Raw genomic sequence first — 26,421 nt, 5'->3', positions numbered from 1 at the left:
TCCCGTAAAGGTATTTTTCTGTATTTCTCCCGTATTTTCAGTCTTTCTCTGAACAGCCGAGCCTCCCTATACGCAACCCATACCACCGAACCACCAGGGTGAGCCCCTTGCTCTAAAACGTAAGTCTTCTGTCATTTCGCTTTGTTGAAGAATGAAACAACACTAAACTTAAATTAAACACTTAAATTAACCACTTAAATATTAAAAACAGCGCGATTCCATTTCCTTTTGATTACAGGTGCCGTCGCCCATCCTATACAATCCTCAAAACAGTCATATAATAGTGCATGACTGTCAGCTGATGCGCTCCATAGTGGTAAACAGATGCTGTTTCCCAAACGGATTATGTACATGCAGTTTGAAGCGGAGAGAAAGTCTGGCTTTTGGGTGCGTGTTTAAATAGACATGCACACATAATTAATAATAATATCATATAGGGATGTCGATCTTGGTGGGTTTTTTTTCCAAACACAACTAATTTCACCTTAAATGAGCATAAAAAGTAAGGAAAGCAGTCAAATATTATAATGTTAGATGTGTGCATTTGTAAAGTGACATCTTTTATTTAATGTTTTAAAAAATATAAAATAAATGATTCATTCGTTGCTCTTTAATCAGAATGTGTAAGTTATACAGTGGAGAAACGGCTAACGAGATTGATAGCATGATTCTATTTCATTATAATAGCTATTACTTTTAATGAGCTGAACTGTTTGCTAATGTATTTGCTGTTATTTATATATTTATTTTATTTTGTTAATACTAATTTTAAAACATATTACTGACCATTTAACTGTTTATTTACTATGAAACCGCTCCAAATGAACATATTAATAGACTAAACAAAAAGTTATGCTCATGCACCCACAGTCTTGCTGCTTTCAAGAGCTCCAGATTTGTCTTTTTGTAAGCCGAATGTTTATCACCTGCTTTCTTTTGCTTACAGTTATTTTTGTTAGTATAGTTTAATTATATATATTTTTCACAATAACATTGCTTTAATAGGAGATTAACTTCCTATTTATGTGTAGTTAACGGGTGATCTTGGACCTTTAGCCAGGACAGATTACTGTGCACATTTTAGATAGATAATAATAATTATTTTTATTTGTCAATTTTAATTTTAGCATGTCAAAGTCATATTTATGCATATAAAATATATTTTCCCAACAACAAAACTGTCTAGTGAAAATGGTGAGTGGCTAGAAATGTTGGAAAGCTAGCTGAAGGACTTAGTTTTATCAGGAGTGATTAATTAGGGTTGGAACTAAACTGTGCAGAGCTGCGGCCCAGCAGGAACCGAGTTTGACACCTTTGATTTAAAGCCTCTGATGTAAAATAAATGATGTTCACTATTGGTGGACATGATGAGAAAGGGCTTGTCATTTTTTAGTTTTTGGACTTATTGTTAAACAAAATTAATTGATGGAGGCTTACCTTAAAAAACAACCCAAGCCAGATTTAGGAACATCAAACACTGTTTACTTGAGATGAGCCACCTATAGACCTACATGTAAATATATATGTGAGCAACCAACGAGACTGCCAGAAACCACATAGCAATGTCTTGGCAACTATCTATGTCTAAACACAGTGGCATCCCTTTTTAGGACAAAATAAATACTCTTTTTTTTTTTTTTTCATGTGTGTGAGCAAAAATGTTTTAGAATATGTATTTATGTGTTATAAAATTACGCTTAGAATGATGAAAACTAGGGGGTTTCCATGGTAACAGTTTGCCGGTAACCGTTTTAGACGAGACCAATGCAAATTATAAATGATGCGTCCGCTCTATATAGCAGTTTACGGTAATTCATCCCATGATCCTGTTCTGCAAATTGCTAGATATGCTATGATTCTGTTCTCAGAAATACACTGAATACAGTGCTGTTGTTTGTTGAGAATACAAAGGCAGCTCTGCACTTATAGATTACTCGTTAGCAGTGCGGGGGACGGATGTTTACAATATACATCACTGATTAATGGTCCCGTAAACAATGAACGTCATGAATACAGCTGATTTTCAGACGCAGTTAACATCCATACTGGAAATGTTAGCGAAAAGCGCCGTTGTTGAAATAAGCAAACTATTCGAGGAGAATTCATTGTTGCTGCGGTTGGAGATTTCACGATGTACAAACGAAAATGAATCTCTGAAAAAGAAATGCCATTTTCTGGAGAGCGAACTTCAGTCTGCTCGAAAAACCGCTGCAAAGATGAACGGGACAGAAGCTCCGTTCAGCCGCACGGGACTTACAGGTGATTTTATTATGCATTATATGCCTCATTCATTCATTAATGCACTCGTTTATGGTGAATGATCTGACGAGTAACATACGTCTGGTCTCTGTCTGGGCTGAAGGTTCAGTCAGTGTCTGCAGTGGGCGTTACCATACCACGACTGTGCCCTTGAACAATACATTAACCTTACACCAGGAGGGCATTACTGTAGTATATAGTATTCGGGATTTCTGTTCAACGGGTTCATTCACTAAATCCATTCACTCAGTGACACTTTCTACAGGTTACCTGTTCGTCAATAGGTGGTGACAGTGACCGACTAAGTCAAGAAATCATTCACTTAGCAAATATTTTCTTTCCGAGAGAGTCAAAAATATTTATAAATATGACCAAAAACCTAAAGATCCTGCCACGAATAAATCAAGAACTAATTCCATAACCCCCCCCCCCCCCCCCCAAAAAAAAAAACAAAAACAAAAAAACTGCTCTATCCATGCATTACAAATGAATTGACAAACGATTCTTTAAAAAAATAGTCGTTCATTCTTTCTCTCTGTCTATCGTTATCTGTTAGCAGTTCCCTATAAGAAACAGTTCATTATCCATCTGTCTGCAACGAGTGAATCGAACTGAATCTCTAGGGAAAAACCAGTTATCCATCTATTCATCCATCTATAATCAAGAACCCATTCCCTATGAAACAGTTCTTCATTATCCATCTGTCTGCAACGAGTTAATCGAACAGATTCTCTAAAAAATATTTGTTTATCTATCTATCTATCTATCTATCTATCTATCTATCTATCTATCTATCTATCTATCTATCTATCTATCTATCTATCTATCTATCTATCTATCTATCTATCTATCTGATTCTGTCTGTCTATCTGTTTCTGTCTGTCTATCTATCATTCTGTCTGTCTATCTATAATTGTCTGTCTGTCTATCTATCTATCTATCCGTCTATCCATCTATTGTCGGTCTATCAAAAACCTTATAAAACAGGTAATCTATCTTTCAGTCTGAAACGAGTGAATTGAACGATTAAAAAACAAACAAAAATACTTTTTCTTCCATCCATCCATCAAGAACCCATTCCCTATAAAAAGGTCTTCATCTATCCATCCACAACAAATAAATTGAACCGATTCTCTAAAATAACAGTTGTTTATCTATCTATCTATCTATCTATCTATCTATCTATCTATCTATCTATCTATCTATCTATCTATCTATCTATCTATCTATCTATCTATCTATCTATCTGTTTCTGTCTGTCTATCTATCATTCTGTCTGTCTATCTATAATTGTCTGTCTGTCTGTCTGTCTGTCTGTCTGTCTATCTATCTATCTATCTTTCTGTCTGTCTCTACATGTCTAATCTATATCCTATTAAATCACACAAAACATTTCTGGGTTGTTTTTTATAATATATGCATACAAATAAAATATCTGTGTTCCTCTAACAATGTATTGTAGTGTTCAGTCATTGAATTGCGTATTATATTGACTCTAGCCCAATAAATTAAATAAATCATTTTGGTATACTAGGTTTATCACTCCTGATATGGCTAACCAAAATCAATGCAATGCATGTGTAACAGGGTCTGCCCGACGCCCTTCCATCGACAATGCGTTCAGTAAGGAATGGTGCATGAACCTCTGGAGACACGAGGAGTCAAATGCTGGAGAGCAGGAGGAATCACATCAGGACTCTTCGGGCATGGCTGAAGATGTTGGTCACTTTCATACTGCTTCTGGTTTACTTGAGGCTACATCACTATGCAGTTAACAAGTTCTGTTTTGATCTTTCCTCCATTAGCCAGTAAGTTTGCTGGATGATGAAGAGGATGAGGAGCCAGATATGATCATGATCAAGGAGGAGACGTTTGACGATTGCTCTGGAAAGAATAAACCTGATGAAGACGAAATGAGCAGTTTGGCAGGTTTGTGGAGCAGGAACTTGAAAAGTTATTAAGTCTTCATTGTGTTCAGACATTCATATGTAATATATTACATCACAGGACCAGCAATGCCCAGTGATGGGAGATCACAGAACTGTGAAGATTACATAACATACACTGTGCCTTCAGATGAACAAGCCCGACCGAACGTACAGCAGCCACAACCAGAAGAGGAAAGTCTTCACGGGACGATTTCTACACATGGACACAACACAGCAGAGCAAAATTTCCCCAGCACACACAACCCCACGAGTTTTTCAGAAGAGAAAAGGTTTGAGTGTGTGTTTTGTCAAAGAACTTTCAACAAACTAACCTACCTAAAAGCACACATGCGAACACACTCTGGAGAAAAGCCTTTTGTCTGTACTGTGTGTGGTAAAAGATTTGCGCAAAAAACGTACCTCCGAATACACCAGCGCACTCACTCCGGTGAAAGGCCGTACTCGTGCATGGAGTGCGGAAAGAGTTTTGCCCAAAAAAGCTCTCTAAACGTGCATCTCCGAAGCCACACTGGAGAAAAGCCGTACAGCTGCTCAGAGTGCGGTAAAAGCTACGCGTACAAACAGGGTTTCAATACACACCAGTGCTTTAGTTAGATTGGTACATACTGCAGTAGGGTTGGGCGATGTTGACCAATTTAGCATCGTATGTTTATGATATTTAATGTGAAACATTGCGATGGACGATGGCATCATCATCTTACTGTGCGTTCACACCAAAGGCAGCGAGACCCTCAAAGGTCGCTCTGACTGCCCTGGTGACAACGCTGTCTCCCTTCAGCTTCGGCTGAAATTTGCGACATTAATCTCGTATTTAAAGGGGCCGTTGCAGCATATCAGTTACATTCCCGCATAAAACATGCTTTCAAAGCGTGAAAATGTTGAGCATTTTTTATCAAACTAATTTAACAGTGGAAGATCAAGTTGCGTGTGGTGTGACTTTGCTCCACTTAATTATCCTGTATGTCCATATGTCTGAAATATCCCGAAGCAACACTACTGTTTTGTACTGTTACATGACATTCTTACTTTTTAAAAGAAAAATATGAATAACATTAATGCACATTAGTAGGGGTGTAACGATTTATCGTTGTACGATTTATTGCGATGCAAAAATGTCACAATATGCATCGTGGCGTTATGACGATTTGATTAGAATATGACGTCCGTTTTCTCTTATTAGTTGAGCTGTTTGCACGTGAGCTACGTTCCACCTGCTGTCGCATGTGAGTTCAGATTGCAGCAGCAGTAATGTTAGCAGACCAAGATGAGAGGAGCAGAAATAGAGGATGGCCCATCCTCTCAAAATCAGACGTCTGGCAACATTTCGGTTGTACAGTCATTGCTTTAGACTCGTCCGCTTTTTGTCACACATACTGGGTCAAACATCCTAAGTTTTAAAGTCTTCACAGTGATTTACATACTTTGCACAGCAACAGGGATACCTCCTAATGGTGTTGAAAGAGTCACATACTGTAATTATAAGGTACAATTCACCCTAAAATATTCTGTCTTCAAATAATGTTCCCGCCGCAAAATCACACATGACGTGAGCTGACAGTTACTACAGAGGGCGGACTTTGATAGACGCGCGCGTATGGCAAGCCGTTTTAGCATTTAAAACTTTGTTCTGACTATCCATAAATATATTTTGAGATATCTCTAATTATGTTTTGACTAGTCATAATTATAATTCGACTAGTCAGAATGACAATTAGAGATATCTGCAATTACAATTGTACTAGTACGAAATCAGATTGGAGATATCTGCAAATATATTATGACTAGTCATATTCCTCCATTGACTTCCATTGAAAAATATTTGCAGATATCTCTAAATGAGTTTTGACTAGTCACAATTGTAATTAGAGATATCTCTAAATGAATTTAATTAAATATGAATTAAATACCTGGAAATGTGGATTTTTTTTGCACACACCATAAAACGCAAATGACCAAGCAAAGCCTTAAGCTCTTACTGTTAAATTCAATTGAATAGAAAGCTTATTTTTTTTGCACCTTTACTTAAATTGTTCCTTAATTTTGTCTCTGTCATTTCAATAATATTTTAAAGAAGTTTTTAAATGTTTTATTTTCCAGAGACAGGCCTGTTTAATTTATTTTCTTAAAGAAGGTTCAGTTTAACAAGTTGAAACAAAAGAAATACATAAAAAATAGTTTACTCGATAAAATTTGCATTTCAGTTCAATTTTCAATTTTTATTCCAAATATCGTGATACATATCGAATCGTGAACATTATATCGTGATACATATCGTATCGTGAGCTGAGTGTATCGTTACACCCCTACACATTAGTAACTCGCCAGTAACTTATTTAATGAATGTTCCTGTAAGAAAACATTGCAAATAATTGGAAATTCGGCGACCGCAATAATCAAACCCTTGGGAGCACCTGTGGTTGGAACAAAAGTTCACAGGTGTGTTCTCTGGACTCCTCTCAAGCAGTGGACTTCTACATTCGGACTGGTTGCCGCTGAACCGCGTCATAGCTCATTACCATCAAGTTAACTTGATTTCAACTGTCCTCGACACCGGTGAAGACGTGCCGCACTGCTGGGTCTCATTGAAAATAAATGACTTACTCACCGCTTTCCGTGTGAACGTACGGTTAGGCAGCGGTGAATTAATTATTTATGAAAAATTAATGTATTCATAACTAATTTATTATTTGTAGCCCACCGTTTCACCTACCTGACCCGCATGGTCTTCATTTTACCCAAAACCAAATCAAAAATAAAGATACGTAACACACAAATTACTACCTGTCAATCACTTTTTCCGCGTGACTCTGGCATGTATAGGCAGAGTGATCTGTGTCAGAATAATGGCATTAATAAACTTGGCTGGTAAAAAAAAAGTTCACAACCAACACTAAGGTTTTCACTAAAATTACTTAAAGTACACACTCAGCTGATGATTGATTATAAAGCTTGTTTGGCATGCTGTCCCGGAAGAGAGCCCAAAGCTCACAAGTTCCTCGAGCACGAGGCTTCTTCCTATTTGCAAGGTGAGAGGAGAGTTTGAGCTCAGGCAGATCTCAAGAACTCCCCTGCTGTAGAAGCTAATGAACAGATAGGGATAGCTCTTAAAAGATAACTACTTACAAGGAGCATGCCTATGCAGGTGATTTGGATTAGTCAATTAACTTTAAGTTGCATGTTTTTGACGGTGGGAGGAAACTGGGGAACCCGGGGGAAACCCATGTGAGATAGGGAAGAACTTGTAAACTGCACAGAAACGTCGACTGGCTTGGTAAGGACTAAAACTAGTCATGTGCTTGTTGTGAGGCAACATTGGTAACCACTGGGCCACCGTGCCACTCATCTAGGAAAGCAGGAGGAGTAGGGGTGGAAGGGGGGATTCTTTAAAACAAAGATGCTGGTATATGAAACTTGGGGTGTTTATAGTGGCTTAGGAATCGTCTGATTGGTGAATCATAAATTGGATAATGCAGGTCCAGCCGCAAGCAATCATAAGTACATCATCCTCTCGAAATTAGTTTATAAATAAACTTTACTATAAGTGTGAAAGCGAAAGATTCAAGCAGTTTACTGACGCTGTGACACGTAACCTGATTAATTGAAAAGACAGAAGAGTTGTTAGAAACTAGATTAAATAATATCACGTTTAACAACTATAGTGAGACGTGATCCAGTGGTACATCCTTCATAAACTGTCCGACGTGCAATGCTCTCTGGGGTTTTGAACAGAAAGCTGTTCAGAAATGCTAGATGAAACAAAAGTGTGGACATGGATTATTTTCGCTCGGAAATTATTATTTTTGTAATAAAAGTTTAAAACTAAGACGTATTAGTTTAAACTGGGCCTAAGCATGTATTTTTCCCAAGTGGGTTGCTGCTGCGATGGGGGCAGGGCAGAGGATTGTGATGCCGGCTCAGCATCGTGATGTCTATTAGATGATGGCATCGTCTATCGACCAAACCCTACACTGCAGTAAACTCTTATTGGATTTTATCTGTTAACGTGTGCTTTAACATATTGGAAAAATGTCCGTGTGTGATTAGAGAAGTTAGGTCTGTCAACAGTGTTTGCAAATGTGAAGCATTAGCTATGTTTTTAATGCACATTTTGGAATATTGAATAAAAATTGCAAGATGCACATACATATTGAACACTAAGCAGGATAAACTTTATTTGATCAGACAAAAATGTGCATTAACTAATCGGGAAACAGTCATGTGATTTTGTTTACAGATCATGTCATGATAAAAATGGGCACAATAGAAGGACATTAATGGACAAAATGGTGGACTTACCCACCTGCCCAACATCTAAAATGTTTTGGTCATTCTATAAAGTGCTTAATTCCCAAAGGATTTATTCAATATTCCAGTTTTGTCCAATTCACATCTTTGGATGGAGACATAGCTACTGACTGAAACTTTATTTAGTAGCATATACCTGTGTATATAGATATTTATCTGAATAGAGCGATAAAAAGTGCTTCAATAAACTGACGAAACAAGTAAAGTCATGCAAACCATTGTTTATTCATACTTCAGCATGGTTGAAAATACACATAAAACTGGTTGCCTACACGTGCAATCTAGCAGACATCTGAACTTGACCAGTCGAGTCAAACTAGTGTAAGTACTGTACATACTGCCGAAATAACAGCTTCCGATCAAAATCAACAAGATATCAAGTAGTGTTACTGGTTGCTTTACACTAGTAGCCCAGGATTGTTAATACATTATGATCACTTTTAAAAGACCAGGGACCAAATTTGCACAAAAAAAACCCCCCATAATTAGGGATGCATTCACCTGTGAAGGTATTTGGAATATATAGGTACATGTCATGTTACCATGTTTTAAACTTAGACAAAACAACTCGCATCCTTAAAGGTGCAATAAGTGATTGACTTCAAAAACTATTTTTGTCTTTGAAAGTTTCTTCATATCCTGATAGCTAACATTCAGTCAAGTGCTACAAATGCATTTAAATATTCTTTGGAAGGTGTACGGCCAAAAAACTCAAATCGGCCAATAAAAACCTTCAGCCCGAACATTATAATAGGCTTTCCTATACTCGTGCACCCTATTCAGGTGCACAGATATATGATAGCCTACTATGTTTGGGTTGAAGGTAAACATCCACAACCTACCTTCTATTTAAAAGTTTAGTATTGTTACTACTTGTACAATAAAGTTCTCTCTGGTGAATATTATACGATGTGCTGTACTGATGTTGTCTTGTGTGTTCAGGAGGCTTGGCTTTGTATTGTGATGTACAAGGTCACAGGCTAATATTAAGATTTTTTCAAGCTCTCCTATTGCACCTTTAAGCTCAAACACATCTTCTAAACTGTATTCAGTTAGGCATTAACAATGCTACAGGAGAACCCAAATCTAAGTTGAGAATGTGAATAGTTCTGAATAGACAGTCTATGTTGTGTTGTATTTTTGAAAGAATTAAGACATGGTGTTTTTTTTTCATAGGTGGGATAACTATATTGAAATCGCACAGTAATACACAACCCTACTTAACAGTAGACTCATCTGCCACTTTATTGCTTTCAGTCATTCATCTACTCCAGGGGTGCAAAACTCGGTCCTGGAGGGCCGGTGTCCTGCATATTTTAGTTCCAATCCCAATTAAACACATCTGAACCAGCTGATACAGCTTTTTCTAGGTATAAAAAACTTCCAGGCAGGTGTGTTGAAGGAAGTTTGAGCTAAACTATGCAGGACACAGAGTTTGGACACCCCTGATCTACTCAATGGAAATATTTAAGCAGCCAATTACATGGAAGCAATTTAAAAGGTTAGTTCACCCCAAAGTTTTATAGAAGTTTCGTAAAATTATAGTTGAACCACTGAAGTCACATGAACTGTTTTGACAATAATCTCAATGGCACCCTATACATTATGTACTTCTACACTTACACACTCAACAACATAGTATATGTATGTAGTGTCGTCCCAAATGGAACACTAATATTCTGTTTATTAAGCGGAAATTCAAACTATCTCCCTGATGACGTTTGACAGTTACAGTTAGTGAAATAAATGAGTAAAGTACCAAATAGCGCATTCACCATTAAACCGCATTCACCATTGGGAGACGCTATAAACTTGTATTATTGTCGGCTAACATTAGTGAAAGAGTCGTTCAGGGGATTCATTCACAAACGAATCGCTCCCTCCGTCAGTATGAGAAGTGAAAGCAGGAGAGGAGGTGTGTTTCAGGACATGATTAGATCAAATTTAACAGGGAGGGTGAATAGTACATTTCTGTACTAACAAACACAAGCTTTTTGTCAGGAATGCCCATGCGGTCACTGATCCATCAATGTAGAAAAGTGATGTAAAATTATAATTTTCATAATTAGAAAAAAAAATAAAAAAATTACATACTAACATCCAGGAAAACTCCCGATCATAGATATATGTGTATATGCGTATATCTCTGGCTTTGGATGGCTACAGTCCTCCACTGTACATTGGTCCCGCATTCATTTGAAAGGAGCGCTACCCTGTAGCAAGATGGCGACGCTATTGACGCATTCCGTCTAATAGTCAATAGGCCAGATGACACTTTAGTGTATGTATCTATGGTCCAACATTACACACTTTATAATACCGGTTGAATAAGTGCATTATGCAGGTATTTTAAGTGCACTTATTATTTTTAGAGTTATCAGTGTGAACACTACTTACATTATTTATACGACAAAATAGCGTAGAATAGTGCATAAGTATGCAATTTGAGACAATTTTATGGACTCTGAATGTCTCTGGAATGTTGCTGTCTATAAAGGATGAGGATCTCTGAGATTTTATCTAAAATATCTTAATTTGTGCTCTAAAGTTTTAATCGGTTTTAAATGACACATAATACATACCAGAATTGTCATTTTTGGGTGAACTAACATTTTAATTCATTTAGGTATGTTGTCAGGATGATTTGCTGAAGATGAAATAGAGCATCAGAATGAAAAAGAAACGTGGTTTAAGTGACTTGAAGCGTATCATGGTTGTCGATGCTCAGAACATTAAGCTGCTGATCTGCTGGGATTTTCATGAACCACCATCAGGGTTAAAAGAAGCCTTCTTTGAAAAATGAGCCTCATTTACACCACACCCAAGCTGAATAAAGTTGCTGACTATGTCCATGCCATCATGACTACAGTGAACAAATCTTGTGATGCTACATCAAACAGAAGAACATGCCATTTCACGAAGCTCAAATCACCTAAACTGGTTTCTTGAACATGTTAGCCAGATTCCAAGTCCCAAATGCATTTCTATCAAGTTGTTAGAGCATCTGACTGAAGTATTGGTAACCAACAGTAAATGCGGCAAACATAATGGAGACGGCTCCTGTGCTGTTAAGTCAAATTATTTGCATTAACCCTTTTTTCAGACAAGTGCAAAAACGTTTTATTCGAAAGTCTGCATTTCCGTCACTTGTTACCTTGTGGTACTTAAAAATGTGCACAAACAACAGGTGAAACCTAAAGTTCTGAGGTGTGTTTCAATACGGAGGTCCAACCACCCTTGCGTTTAAACTTGAACTCTTGAGTTAATCTGAATGAATTAAAAACAATGTGTATTTCATCTCAGATCAGCTGAATTGAGTTAGTCTTGTCAACTCTGAAAACGCTGACTCTGAAAGCCATCATCAACATAGCTCCAAAATTAGGATTCAACATGTCAATAACACTAAACAAAAAGATGTTTACATAAAAGAAAATGTAATTATCACTTTTATGAAAATAACAGTCAGAAGGGTAGGTTTTTTTTACTGAAAGACTACGCATCTATAAGCGAAAAGTTTTAAACAAAAAAAAGTTTTGTTTTTTTTGCCAACTAGGTAAAAAAATATGGCAGCGTAGGAGCTGTTGATGCTTAGATGGTGTGTGATCTGGCGCAATATAGCTGCTGTTGCATCATCTAGGTGGACACTGCACACTGGTGGTGGATAAAGAGACTCCCCCAAAAATGTGTAAAACACTTTGAGTGTCCAGAAAATATAAATGTAAGGAATTATTGTTAATAGATATAATATTCATAAAACAACAAGCATTATGCTGCGGTCACACTAGAGATTGCGCGTGCAAAATTCTGCTATAAAGTGCTACGAAAATGGGTGGGATTAAACAAGTTGAGTAGACATTGAAAAAAGATAGCAATTGGTCCATGTTTTAAAATTCCTGTCCAGAGAGGTCATGTTTTGATTTTCTATTGGTCTCACGCAATCATGTGATGCGATTTCGCAGGTCAGAGTTCACCAAGCTTGAACTTTCCAACACGGCAAACTGCGAAACTTGCCGCACAACCTTTCATTTCCGGTCTGACACATTCGCGTGTGAATGAATGGAAGTCTATGGGGAGAAAAGTGCAGTGTGACCACAGCTTCAGTATTAAGGATTCAGGTTTGTTTCAGGACTATTTTGCCGTTAAGAGGAGGGGCTGAGGGGGTTGGAGTTCTGAAAAAATAAGTAAAGTGAAAAAATTAACTGAGTGTAGTCAAAAACCTGCCAAACACGCATTAGTAGGGCTGTGCAATTAATCAAAAAAAGCAAATATGTGACTGATGGCTGTGTGTGACAGTCTTACTTGCCAATTAAGTCGGCACACTTTCATTCTGCTCAATCAGAATTGTACACTGAAAAAAAGTGTTTCATGCAGAACTGTAGCAAACAATTTATTTGTGTTGAATTTAAACAAACAAATTAAATTTAATAATGTCCAACTTAATTTGTTTGTATAAATTCAACACAAAAAAATTGTTTACAACCACTTAACGTAAAAAATTGAGTAAATCCAAGGAACTATCTTTGAATAATTTTTTTCAGTGTGCAACCAAACTACACAAACAATAAAAAAAAAAATTAAGGAAACAAACAGGAAAGTGCTGAGGAGTGGGATGATGGCGTCTGCTGCTTCAAAATCATTAATAGATAAATTCAAATCAAACAAAAACAACATTTGTAACATGGGAATATTTTGGTTTTAAAGTCCCAGACACTAAACAAAAACAGGTCATTTTTAAGAGCTGTCACAGAATTGTTGCCAGAGCTTACAGGCTATTGAGCAGAAGCTTAAAATCAGCTTGAATTAAATACTAAATCAAAGTGCAATCACAAAATCTGCAATTAATATCAATATTTTCCTCAAATCACACAGCCCTACTCATCATGCAGTTCCACCTTTAGAACAAGCTCGGCAAAAGCTGTACACAAACCCATTCAATCAAGTAATATGCCAATTATTTGTGCCGATCACGTTACTACCTACACCACTGAAACGGTTCATCTTGTGGTGTATTCAACCTTGTATGAGGTTTAAGGAAAGACCTACAATAAATTTGTACTTGATAATTGACATTTCGATGTTTCCAATTTTTATGCAAATTATTTTTACTACATTGGCAGATAATCTTAATCAAAGTAAACTGCACTTTGATGACCTTGGGAAAAGATTAAATGTCCAATATCATCTTCCGAAAAAGAAATTACATTTAGAGAAGAATTTTTAAATGTTTGTTTTTGATATACCGTCACATATAATTTCTGTCAAAATTAAGCTATTAACATATTCTTATTAAATGACAACTTATTTACATTATGGGATTTTTTTAAAATAAGTTGTTTACATTAAGAGTTTTTATAAAAAAAAAAACACAAAACAAAAAAAAAAAACAAAAAAACAAATGCTACACACATACGGTTTGCTAAATGGAACTCAAACTTTGAAGCTCATTATCTCAAAATCATTCAGAACACAGATAGAACTTTAAATTTCCAATGGTAAAACACTTAAAAGACTTTTTCAGCATGCATTTATGAATGGAGCTACGAATTTAAACATAGCTTACTCTTTAAGAGGAGTGTAAAAGAACCCTGGGTTGCTGAAGAAAACCTGCTCCTGACCAGGTTAGGACCATAGAGCAAGATACCACGGTAACCTAGCAGTTACTCTGCTTTCTCAGGTTTGGCATGCCTTTCATTCTGAAACAAAACAAAAACTATGCGTTTCCCTTATTTGATGGTTAACCTACTCAAGAGTTTTCACTAAACCTGTCCTCTGAAACTGTCTCTAGATCTCAATGGAGCACCATTGGCATGTACTGAAAGATGAGATTCAGATCATGGACATGCCAACAAATCAGCAGCAACTGTGTGAAGTTATCAAACCAATAAATACCAATACCTCTGGGGAAGACTTCCAGCACTTGTTGAATTGGTCACAACGTATTAAGGCAGTTCTGACGTCTAAATGTGGTTCAACCTGGTACCAGCAAGGCATTACCTAATAAAGTGGCTGGTGAGTGTACACTTCTGCTATAACCTACAGCAGGGGTGTCCAAACTTGGTCCTGGAGGGCCGGTGTCCTGCATATTTTAGTTCCAAGCCCAATTAAACACACCTGAACCAGCTAAATCAAGCTCTTTCTAGGTATACTAGAAAGTTCCACTGACGCGTGTTGAAGTTAAAGCTAAACCATGCAGGACACCAGCCCTCCATGCAGTTTGGACACCTCTGACCAACAGTTTTACACACAGAGATATTAGAAAAACTACTTAATTATACACAACTACAGCAATCTCAATGGAGAAAGCAAGAGCAAATGCTACATGAAGCTGAAGTCTAAATCACAGTGGTTTTTCCGTGGTTTCCTTCGGACTCGTTTTGTTGTTTTGTCATGGACAGCGAGGTGTTGCTGAAGGGTGACTTTCTGAGTGAACCCTTTTCCACAGGTCATACAAGTAAAAGGTTTCTCTCCTCTGTGGATGCGTTCATGGTTGCGCAGGCAGACCTTCTGGGTGAAGCTCCTGCCGCAGATGACACAGCTGAAAGGTTTTTCTCCTCGATGGATGCGCTCGTGAGCTTGTAAATTTCCTTTCTGGGAAAACCCCTTTTCACAGAAGCTACATTTATAAGGCTTTTCTCCTGTGTGGACCGCGTAGTGGACCAAGAGATTGGTGTTAGAATGAAAGCATCTTCCGCAGACCTCACAACGAAACTTCTCATTGGTTTTGATCTTTGGAAAGCGTTGTTTCCTCTGGCCAGCGTTTTGGAGAAGCAACAAATTCTCGTCATCATAATAGCTAATGCTCTTTGGCAGCTTCTGTACCCGTTGTCTTTTCACACGATGTCCAGCAGTGGTCGCAGCATATACTTCTGCTTCTTCGTTCTCCTGGGCTTCAGAGGAAAACAGGTCATTGTGCTCGTCTGAAAGCTGAGAAGTGAGAATACATGGACCATCATATTCCAAAGGGTCGTCTATTGGTGCAATCAACTGGTCCACAGCGTCATCGGTGGCAGCTTCTGTAGGGTGCTGATCAGATGAACTGGAGGGAGAGTTTTGCATTTCTGAGAAATCTCCAGACACAAAGTTGTTTTTGAAGGGCTCGTATGCGAATGATGGCAGCTCTGCTCTTGAAGCTTGGGGAGGCGTTCCTGTTGAAATATTAAAAATAGCTCAAACTAAATGGTGATACAAAATAAATGTGCCTAAACTAGGATTGGAGATCTGGCAGTAATGAAGGACGTTACCTGTACAACTGGGATAGTCATCCACTTCGAAATTCTCCTCTTTGATTATGACCAGGTTGGTTTGTTCTTTGTGCTGTGATCATGAAAAACATTATTCTTTTATTTTATTTACTCAAGACTGTAGAACTGGATTAATTTCAAATCCTCTGGTGGTGTCTTATTAAATTAAACATTCTTTTACACTTCAGAAAATTACAAAGTTTAGTAGCATAATTATAATGATTGAAAAAAATCATGAAGACTGGAAAGGTCATGAAAATAGGTCACTTGTTCACAGTCAGAAATTGGTACATTGAAGATAAATGCAAAACTAATTTTGTGTAGCGCTAAAATAATGTTGACACCAATGACAAATTGATATCTGATAAAACTTTAGATTCTTTTGATTTTCTTGGCTTGCAAAACATCTGTTAAACTTATTCTGCAATGCAGAGGTAAGCTCTTTTCTGTGATTGTTTTAGAACTTACGATTCATTTGAATGTGATTTATTAAAAATAATAAATGCCAGAAAACAATCAAACTACTTGCTAAACAACAGTTGTGTTTATGTCAAGACACACAAATAATACAAGAAATTACAAGATTGCAACATCGAGCAGCATCAGAAAATGTTTTTAGACTAAGAATCAATGAAAGAGGAAGACTGGAGGTCTCAAGCCAGTAATGTTCTCGGACAATTTTCACCTATAATAATAAAAATAAAAAGAAGCAACTGAAGAAGAAGAAAAAGGAAGAATATAAAAAAACAAGTGTGCTGAATAAAATGGTTTGCAATTATTTAAAACTACTGCATAAGTATGTGTGTATGTGTGTAAAATTTTCTAATAATACAGTCACAAAAAGCACAAGACTGTGTTTCTTTATCATTTTCTATTGTGTGCACTACTGTCAAAATTATAACTATGCTGCCGCAATAGCCTAGTGGTAAGTGCGCTGAGTCCACTGACATATGGTGCAGTAGCACTTCAGGACGCCCCGAGTTCAAATCCAGGCTCAAGGACATTTCTCGTCCCTACCCTCCTCTGTCTCTCCCACTTCACTTTCTGTCTGAAATATTGTCCTATCCCTTTAATAAAGGCAAGAATACAAAAATATATATATATTTCATTGAGCACTGCATTGTCTCTGACTCCAGTGTTACTTTACGCAACCATGAGAATGTCCAAGTGAAAGATACTGAAATCTGCCAAATGAAGTTCAAGGGTACATGACAAATGAAATGCTACAGTATTTTTATTAAGAAAAAAGAAAATTAAAGAACAAATGTAATTGGGATAGTCACTGCACCATTTATCATCTTGTCAAACAACAACCTGGAGAAGGGTGTATTTTCTTTTATGGTGTCCTTTTCATGATAATATATGCACATAGTATAAAATGTTTTGAACCAAGGAATTGAATTCACCAAAATAACTTTTTTTTTTTTTTTTACCATAAAAAGCAACATTTACTCCCATTGACCTGTCACAAACTTATTTACAGACCTATTTCTGTTTAACAGAATATATTTCTAAAAAAAAAAAGTTTTAAACCATAATAGTCATCCATAATGTGTTTTTCCTACCGTGGATGTCAATGTTACCAATTTTAAACATTTTTCAAAATTTCTTCTTTTGTGTTCAAAAGAAAAAAAGAAACACAAAAGTAAACGTTTGTAACCACTTGAGGATGATTGAGTAAATTATCATGTTTGATGTGTGAGTTATGTCTTTATTAAAGAATTTAAAAGTGACCGAAAACCTACTTTTTATAGTAAATTTTTGTTTTGTTGCATCTTTACAACCATTGACTCTTTCATCCTCCGACAAACCCAAGCTTATGCACATTCCTTTGAATATTTCACACTAACAGATTAATCTGTGTAACGCATATCTTTTGAAGCACATTTAGCGGTGAAAAAGTTGAATCAAAGTAACCATTAAAGTAACCTTATAAGGCGACACAGAGTACAAGTCGACGTCGATCGCCATCTCATCTCCTCTGGACTCATTCCTCCGATCCCACAAACTGGAGCACCAGTCCTTTCCAAAAATCCCTTTAATGGAGGGATGCTCTCCTGTCGGGAGACATACATGCATTAAAATCACTGCAGAGCACACACAGACAACTGTCCAGCAAACACTTGCAAACAAAACTATCCAGCAGAGCGTGCGTTTACCTTCCTCGGTTTGCACACAAACGGACCGGTGTGTTGTGGATGCCGCGCGCGCTCCTTTCTTTGTGATGCGCGTGCGTTCGTCTCGCCTTTCGCTCCCGACACACAGCATTTTGTCTTTAAGAGCTGCGTTTTCGCTCATGACGCGAGACAGTTCTTGTCGTAAAAACGCAAAATCGCTGTCTACAATTTTGCATATTTCTTCCATTGCCGTTTTAGTCATTAGTTCCATCACGGAACTAAGCCGCAACCGGAACGACAGCGATTTTGACATCTTTAACATTCGCTTCTTTGTTTGCATGCAATGAAAAAGACGCTGGCTGAGAAACGTAAGGTCATTCACCGAAACAATAAATCCAAACTGTGCATGCAACTTGGTACCGTGGACAAACCGGAAATAAAGCGAGGAGACCTCAACTTTTATTTTGCTGGAGAATACCGTTAACTTCCGGTCTGTGTTGGATGTGTTGTTATGTTTAAGCTTGCGTTTTCTCGCTCTAAAGTTTCTGACATGTGCTTTAGTGTGTCACAAATCATAACCGATAGTACTATTCTGATATAGGTATTCGAAGAGATGTTTTTTTTCTACTGATAATAGCGTTAATTGGCGGAGGAGATGCGGATCACTCGAGAACTACAAAAGTTCAATAAAACTACAGACATGGTGGAAGGACAGTTGATTGAATGCTGAAAAACTACATTGTGAATAGGAGACAAGCGAACAGAAAGAAAAACTATAAATTATCCAAATCAATTCATAATTTTAGGAGCACTTTGTTTTGTTTTCTAAAATATTGTTTAAAAGGGGTAGTTCACCCATAAATGAAAACGCTCACAGTTACTTCCCATCATGAGTAGGCCTACTTGTTTCATTATTTGATATCTGTTTGTTTTTTCTTCTGTCACTATGCCATAAATTCTGTTATGTTTCCTCATTTGTCACAAACCCTTATGAGTTTCTTTTGTTGAAAAAATGAGATATTTTGGAGAATGTTGGAAACCTGTAACTACTGACTATCGTAGGAAAAACAAATACTATAGAAATCAACGGATACAAGTTTTCAACATGTTGGATTTTCCAACAATAAATAAAAAAATAAAAAATAAATAAATGAATGAAATGACGTGTGGAATACGCAGTAGGTAGTGCTGTCGCCTTTCAGCAAGAAGGTAGCTGGTTCGAGCCTCCGCTGGGTCAGTTGGCGTTTCTGTGTGGAGTTTGCATGGTCTCCCTGCGTTCGTGTGGGTTTCCTCCGGGTGCTGCGGTTTCCCCCACAGTCCAAAGACATGCACTATAGGTGAATTGCGTGAGCTAAATTGTCTGTAGTGTACAACTTGTATGGGTGTTTCCCAGTGATGGGTTGCGTAAAACATATGCTGGATAAGTTAGCGGTTCATTCTGCTGTGGCGATCCTAGATTAGAAAAGAAAATGATTGAATGAACATTTAAGAGAAAGAAAACTATGTGCACAAATATATTTGAACATTAGATAAAGTCAGGTTCAAAATGACATTAGGGTCAAAAGATTTTACACAAGAGATTTTGGGAATCAATTTTATCGCTCTATAATTAAAAAATAATGAAACTTTTTTTTGTAGAATGTGGCAAATATGTACATATTTCTCTGTAAAACTTCAATGAATACTTCATGAATAAAACAGAAGTTTGGTTTATATAAGGTTTATAATAAGCTTTCAAGCTTTCTAAAGTTTTAATAAGCTTTCAAGCTTTCTAAAGTTCAAGCTTTCAAGCTTTCTAAAGTTCGAAAAAAAAGAAAACTTGAAAGTGCCTTTTGGAGGTTTTATTTACATTAGACTGGAAAATAAACACTTTATGAAAATCCAGAAAACCCAAAATGCAAAACTCTTCTGTAAATGTAAAAATAATGTTTTTTATTTTTAAATAAAAATAAGGGAATTTGATCTAAACAATGCAAAAATGACCTGTTTTTACTCAGTAGTGTAATGCAGGGATTCTCAACCAGTGGGCCTCAGCTATCCTGCAGGTGGGCCGCGAGATACCTTAAAATTAACTCTTAATTTTAAGGGTGTCACGAGATCTCGCGAGATTAAATCTCGACAAAATTTCTCATCGAGGTAAAAACTTGTCTTGTAAGTTGTTGATGTTAGCATGATGGAGCGTGAGGGTGAAATTAGCATTGAAGATTGAATTTGAACCACGAATCAAGTGCTTTGCATACACCTGGTAAGCTTGGTCTGTGTAATGCAAATTTTTTAATACATATAAATATATTTTTATTAAGCTTTAAACAACAGATACATGACAATACAGTAAACAAAACAATGTCAAGGTGATAGAAAGTAAATGATAACAACAATAAATAAATAAACAAACATAAAAACAAGAGTATAAATAATTAACTAAAATTCTTACAAATACAAATAAGCAGGACCTTTACATTAATCAAAAAATTTAAAACACAGTTGCACAGTTTTAATGGCTTTTTGATTAGCACTATGCTGAATAATGCAAAAGTATTTTTTTAGTTCCTTATAAAACACAGTAAAACACGTTTTTTTGTTGTTAGAGAATTTATACATGAATATGAAACATAATTAAAAAAATAAATAGGGATCAAAATCAGTGACGTAGCACTCAACTGCTAGGTGATTGATGACGCATCAGTTTCTCATTATTATTCATAGCTGAGTTTTGTTATCCTGTGAGAAGAGCCTGCTTCTTAATTATTCATGACAGCACATGCTTTCCATAAAAGACCTGCCAAGGGTTGAAACCGTGCACAGCACACAGTAGTTACATTATCATGAAGGGTAGGTGTATGTTTCTATGATCCGCTTTTTCTTTTTTATTAATTAATTAATAAATTTATTTATTTTTTGCATGAAGATCATCGACAGCAACCTAAAGATTATTAGGCCGCATTGCTACCACTAGATGTCAGTATGATGCAGTGCGGCGGGGGTTTTGGGGCCACTCTAGCAGTGCATTTTTAACCTGGTCGAGTTCACCCAAAATGTAAAAATACCCTTATTAAAAACAAGATAGGGAATTATTATTTTATTCCCCCACCTTACCGAATTGTGCTTAAAAACGAAGTAAAATAAATAATATAAAGTCATTGTCACAAGTTTTGGTAATTTTTTTCCAAAAAAAAAAAAAAATCCTCAAAAAATGTATCAAGTGCAACAAGTGCAAAGAAAATGATAGAGGATGATGGCCTTTAGCCACATTATTACATGATATAATTCTCAATGTATATTAAAAATGTAGTCACTTCTAAGCATTATTTGCAACTAGTTTTAACAGGGAACGTTCATTTTGTGTTTCTTTGGGATCTCAAAACTATTTTATTTGCACTCAATCATGAGCATTCTGTCGGTATATGAAACAGACAGCTAATCATTAAACAACAAGAGACCACTTGACAGTTCTCTAGATTTATTTTTTATTTATTAGGTATGGATTTGAGTAAAATATTAATAACACAATAACATTTATTCCAAAGTCAAAACATCACCATTTAAAGATTTTTCTTTTTGTGCATTTCAATGGGCCAGAAAAACAAATGTTTTCATTAGTTTTGACTGAAAATCATTCAGTCATTCTAGTAAATATGGGTTTCTCTCTCTCTCTCTCTCTCTCTCTCTCACACACTCTCTCTCTCTTTCTCTCTCTCTCTCTCTTCTCTCTCTCTCTCTCATCTAAAACGATAACGCAAGTATTCTGTTGTCTAAAAATGATAATAATCATGCTGAAAATGAAGACTTTTTTGTTGTTTTATGCAGAAAAGGAACTTTTAATAACTAATACTTTTTTATAAAGTACTTTAAAGAATAAATAAAAATTTAAGCCTTTAAGCTGAAATGATGTTGGTTCTTGCTTGTTAATCCCACCAGTTTACCTCTACCTCTGTTTTCCCTATTTAATGTGCATAAAAGATGGAAGAAAATGTAAAAATGCAATGGTAACAATTTATAATAACTACACACTATGAATAATTTGTTAATCATTAGCATCTAGTGAATTCATTATCTGTTAAGCATTAACTCTACATTAATAAATGTTAGTAAGCTTATAACTGCAGCTACAAATGCTCTATTTTGGCTTGCAAACACATGTATAATGTGCCTAATAGCTGTACTTTCATATTTTGTTAATGATTTATTTTTTATTACTAAATTAAATATTCCATTATTTACAAACCATATGTATTTAAGAATAGTTGGTGGTTTTTAGGATCTTTCAGAATGAGTTAATAAATGATCAATAAACTATTCACATTACCATTTATACATATTATTATTCAGTCATAAATTAATGGTTACTACGTATGTTAATACATGCTTTATTAACTTCATCCAGTTTCGTGACCTCATCTAATGTGAGGACTATTTATGCTTTATAAATCCCTTATAAATCACAAATAAGGCTTAGAATTAAATGAACAATAATCTTTGCAATCTTTTCTAAAAAAAGTTTAAATATTGCCAAATAACAGGAGTGTCAAAATATGACACAAAACCGGAAAAAACAACAACGATATTATATTTATATTTAACTTAACAATACAAAAGATGCAATGTTTTAACTGTACAGTCATTTTTATTTTAGATAAGGTTGCAAAGATTTATTTTTCATTTGAAGAACAGTTTCATTTGTGCATCTTCAAACGAACAGGAATGAATAAAGTTGTTTATGTTCTTTTTTTCCTGTTTAGAAATTAAACGAGTCTTTAATTGTCATTTATAAGGGATTTTTAAACCATTAATAGTCCTCACTTTAGATTAGCTCACAAAACTGGATGAAGTTGAGTTAATAAACCATTTCTTAACATACAAATGAACTATGAGTAAATGCCTGAAAAATAAGATTTAGTAATGTTTATTTGAATAGTTTATTAATCTTACTCATTCTGAATGATCCTGAAAAACAACAAATATGCTTATATAACTGCTTTGTAAATAATGCAATACTTAATTTAGTAATGAAAAATAAATCATTAACAGTATGAAAATACAGCTATTAGGCACATTATACATGTGTTTGTAAGTCAAAAATAGAGCATTTGTAGCTGCAGTTATAAACTGCTTACTAATGTTTATTAATGTAGAGTTAATGCTTAACAGATAATGAATTCACTAGATGCTAATGCTTGATAAATGATTCATGGTGTGTAGTTATTATAAAGTGTTACCGATGTCATTTGTTTTATTTTAAATTAAATGAAGATTCAAGAGTTTAAACTTAGCTGATGATTGATTATAAAGTTTGTTTGGCATGCTGTCCTGGGAGAGAGTTATGAGCTCACAGGATCCTCAAGCCCAGGGCTCCCTCCCATTTGCAAGGAGAGAGGGGAGTTTGAGCTCAGGTAGATCTCAAGAACTCCCCTGCTGTAGTAGCTAATGAACAGATAGGGGTAGCTCTTAAGAGATAACTACTTACTTGGAGCATGTCTATGGTGCTGATTTTAAATAGTCGATTAACTTAAGTTGCATGTTTTTGGACGGTGGGAGGAACCCGGGGGAAAACCACGTGAGTACGGGGAGAACCCTGCAGAGAAACATTGGCTGGCTTGGTAAGGACTAGAACCAGTGACGTTCTTGCTGAAAGGCAACAATGCTAACCACTGGGCCACTGTGCCACCCATCCAGGAAAGGAGGAGGAGTTGGGGTGGATGGGGATTCTTCCAAACGAAGATGGCTGTTTTATGGAACTTGGGGTATTCATAGTGGTTTAGGAATCATCTGATCGTCCGGCTACAAGCAATCATAAGCATATAATCCTCTCGAAATTAATTTAGAAATAAAATTCAGAAAAAGTACTGTTTTTACAGAAATGTACTAAGGTAAAAGTATGAGTAGTCCATTTAAATTGTTACTGGGTAAAGTCAAAATACCAAAAAGTACTTTAAGTATTTACATCCCACAAAATAAGGAAAAAAAAGACATGGAAGTCAATAATGACCAGTTTTCATCATTCTTCAAAATATCTTCTTTTGTGTTTAACAGAAGAAAGAAACTCAATCAGGTTTAAAACAAGTGAACATTGAGTAAATGATGACGAAAAAGTAATTATTGGGTGAACTGCCCCTTTAAATCCTTATGAGAACTATGGTAACTTCTCGAAGCTGCCTAGAACAGACCACATTCTACCTTAAAGTTTTATGCAGTATATAACAATGTGCAGTGTTATTTTTGAAAACAAGTTAGAAAGTATTATGTGGTTTCAAAGTATTATATTGATATAGAACAGACAGTTAGTCTAAGACTTCATAATTTGTGAAGGGAACTGAAGGCTGTCTCTCCTCTGTAGAAATGGTTTTGTTGCCCCACTGCATCTCACACAGAAGTGGCTTTGATAAATCCTGGATTTCACAGTTCAGGGAGTCACAAGCTAGGAAGACAGAGGTGAAGTAAGAACTTCCACATGTCTTTAAACAATATATGAGCATCATAGTCAGAAGCAGGACTGATGTTCTGCACAAATTAGCTTAAATCAAGAAGCCACAAGTAGGAGTCATTAAAGGGTTAGTTCACTCAACATTGAAAATTCTGTTATTCATTACTCACCATCATGCCATTCCAAACTCCTGACCCCTTCATTCTTTGACCTTCAGAGCACAAATGTAAGTATTTTAGATGAAATCCAAGAGCTCTCTCACCCTCCATGTTGACCTTATTCTTCTCGTATGAGCATATTAAAATCTCTTTTATGATCTTTAGATGTTAAAAACAGCTTGTTACACTTCTTGATGTTGCAAACTGATATTTTTTTATTATATATATATATATATATATATATATATATATATATATATATATAAAGTTAAAGTCAGAATTATTAGCCCCCCTGAATTATTAGCGCCCCTGTTTATTTTTTTCCCCAATTTCTGTTTAATGGAGGGAAGATTGTTTCAGCACATTTCTAAGCATAATAGTTTTAAAAACCTATTTCTAATATATATAATATTTTTATGTACAGTTATGAACACACCGGTTTGTAGTATAAATCGATATGCCGATATATTGTCAATACTCTGGGGTAAGTATTGACATTAATCTAAATGTACAGATAAAAGATAAAAGTTTGGCTGAAAATATAAGGGAAATAAACTATAGAAATTACTTTTTAATTTGATAAGTAGATAACTAATGTTGACCACTGCTGGAGACATCATAAGTGCTCAGAGGAGTTTGTGCTCACCTCTATGAGGAATCAAATCAGTTGCTGTTCTTGAAGAAAAATATGTTAATCTAGTGGGAGTGCATGATTTAGCATGAATAAACCAGGCCTAAGCATAAAAATACGGAAAAAGGTGGTTTGTCATCTCCAGATTGGAGGAAGGTGAAGGAGTTCAAGTGACTTGGGGTTTTATTCACGAGTGAGGGAGGATGGAACATGAGACTGACAGGCAGCGGTCCATTGTGGTAAAGAAGGAGCTGAACCAAAAGGCAAAGCGCTTGATTTACCGATCAATCTATGTGCCTAATCTCACCTATGGTAGACTTCGGAGTAGAGCTGCTGCTCCTCCATATTGAGAGAAGTCAGCTGAGGTGGCTCGGGCATCTGTTTCAGGTTCCACACCTACAGGGAGGTGTTGCAGGCATGGTGTTATAATATTGCCATTTAAACAGCCGTTGCTTTAGGTTATGCTTAGGCGGCGTGGATGACCACTGTACAACATTTACTTGACTTCAATGGACAGTTTAAATTTCAACAGACTGTTCAGCATCTCATTTAACAACGACAGAGGAGACATGAGTAGTGCTTTATTTCTTCTTGCTAAATAAGACATCAGTGGTCATTTGTGTAGTCCTGCTGTGTCAAGCTCTGATCTGTCCTCTCTTGTTCACTGCCTATTTTGACTTGTGGCTGCTGTGGATCCATCTCTGAAACTGAATTCGCTGTTGGATTAGTTTTTTTCTCTGACTGCGTTCTCCGTACCAACAATTACACCTGGTCTTTGGTCTTTTGCTGGTCTGCTGTATTCTCCATCCAGTGCTTCGATGCCCAGTGTTAATTATTTAATGTAATCTAAACCTTATTTTAGCTTGCATATAATTAGATGTGTACTGTATGTATTAAATATTGTGAAACATATGTAATGTGTATTCATATAGCGCGTATACCCAAAGCGCTTCATAATCATGAGGGGTTCTCCTTACACCACCACCAGTGTGCAGAATCCACTTGGATGATGCGACGGCAGCCACAGGACAACAATGCCAGTGCGCTCACCTCACACCAGCTATTGGTGGTTTGAAAAGACAGTGATGCAGCCAATTTGGTGGATGTGGATGATTGGGAGGCCATGATCATAAGGGGCCAATTGAGGGACTTTGGCCAGAACACAGGGGTTACACCCCTGCTCTTTACGAGAAGTGCCATGGGACTTTTAATGACCTCTTTACTTTTACTGGGGCATTAGAACTCACACAGATCACAGGTTGGGTGCCCCCTGCTGGTGTCTCTAACACTTTCAACAGCAACCTTGTTTTCCCATGTGGTCTCCCATCCAGGTACTGAGC

General features: G+C 36.3%; 3 protein-coding genes across 6 annotated transcripts in view; 2 read left to right on the top strand and 1 right to left on the bottom strand.

Moving 5' to 3' along the window:
• The first annotated feature begins 1,820 nt into the window (after positions 1-1,820).
• si:dkey-210j14.3 lies at positions 1,821-9,418 on the top strand. Of its 3 annotated transcripts, XR_015481295.1 has the most exons (5): positions 1,821-2,259; positions 3,847-3,977; positions 4,065-4,188; positions 4,267-5,273; positions 6,523-6,748. XR_015481295.1 is itself a non-coding variant. In XM_087245210.1 (4 exons), exons 1-4 carry the CDS (start codon positions 1,998-2,000, stop codon positions 4,800-4,802), a joined length of 984 nt encoding a protein of 327 aa, XP_087101336.1. In that variant the 5' UTR covers positions 1,821-1,997; the 3' UTR covers positions 4,803-9,418. The 3 variants fall into 3 exon arrangements, 2 of the variants coding, with proteins under 2 accessions (XP_087101336.1, XP_087101334.1); XM_087245210.1 differs by having other exon boundaries at positions 4,336-9,418; XM_087245208.1 differs by having other exon boundaries at positions 4,267-9,418.
• LOC103908666 (uncharacterized) lies at positions 8,719-18,305 on the bottom strand. Of its 2 annotated transcripts, XR_015481293.1 has the most exons (5): positions 17,914-18,305; positions 17,684-17,811; positions 15,755-15,827; positions 9,670-15,658; positions 8,719-9,622 (listed from the first exon to the last, which is right to left on the bottom strand). XR_015481293.1 is itself a non-coding variant. In XM_087245204.1 (4 exons), exons 1-4 carry the CDS (start codon positions 18,209-18,211, stop codon positions 14,829-14,831), a joined length of 1,329 nt encoding a protein of 442 aa, XP_087101330.1. In that variant the 5' UTR covers positions 18,212-18,305; the 3' UTR covers positions 8,719-14,828. The 2 variants fall into 2 exon arrangements, 1 of the variants encoding a protein (XP_087101330.1); XM_087245204.1 differs by having other exon boundaries at positions 8,719-15,658.
• Positions 18,306-26,353: 8,048 nt separating this feature from the next.
• The window catches only part of trim35-13 (tripartite motif containing 35-13), a 14,424-nt gene continuing 14,356 nt past the window's right edge, over positions 26,354-26,421 (top strand). The window contains exon 1 of the mRNA XM_087245203.1: positions 26,354-26,421. This exon is cut by the window's right edge and continues 159 nt beyond it. The gene's annotated coding sequence lies outside the window, so the exon portion shown is untranslated.

The sequence above is a fragment of the Danio rerio genome, chromosome 3 (genome assembly GCF_052040795.2).
Source record: "Danio rerio strain M-AB ecotype USA chromosome 3, GRCz13ab, whole genome shotgun sequence".
NCBI classification, from domain to species: domain Eukaryota; kingdom Metazoa; phylum Chordata; class Actinopteri; order Cypriniformes; family Danionidae; genus Danio; species Danio rerio.
This window is presented reverse-complemented; position numbering and strand designations above follow the sequence as displayed.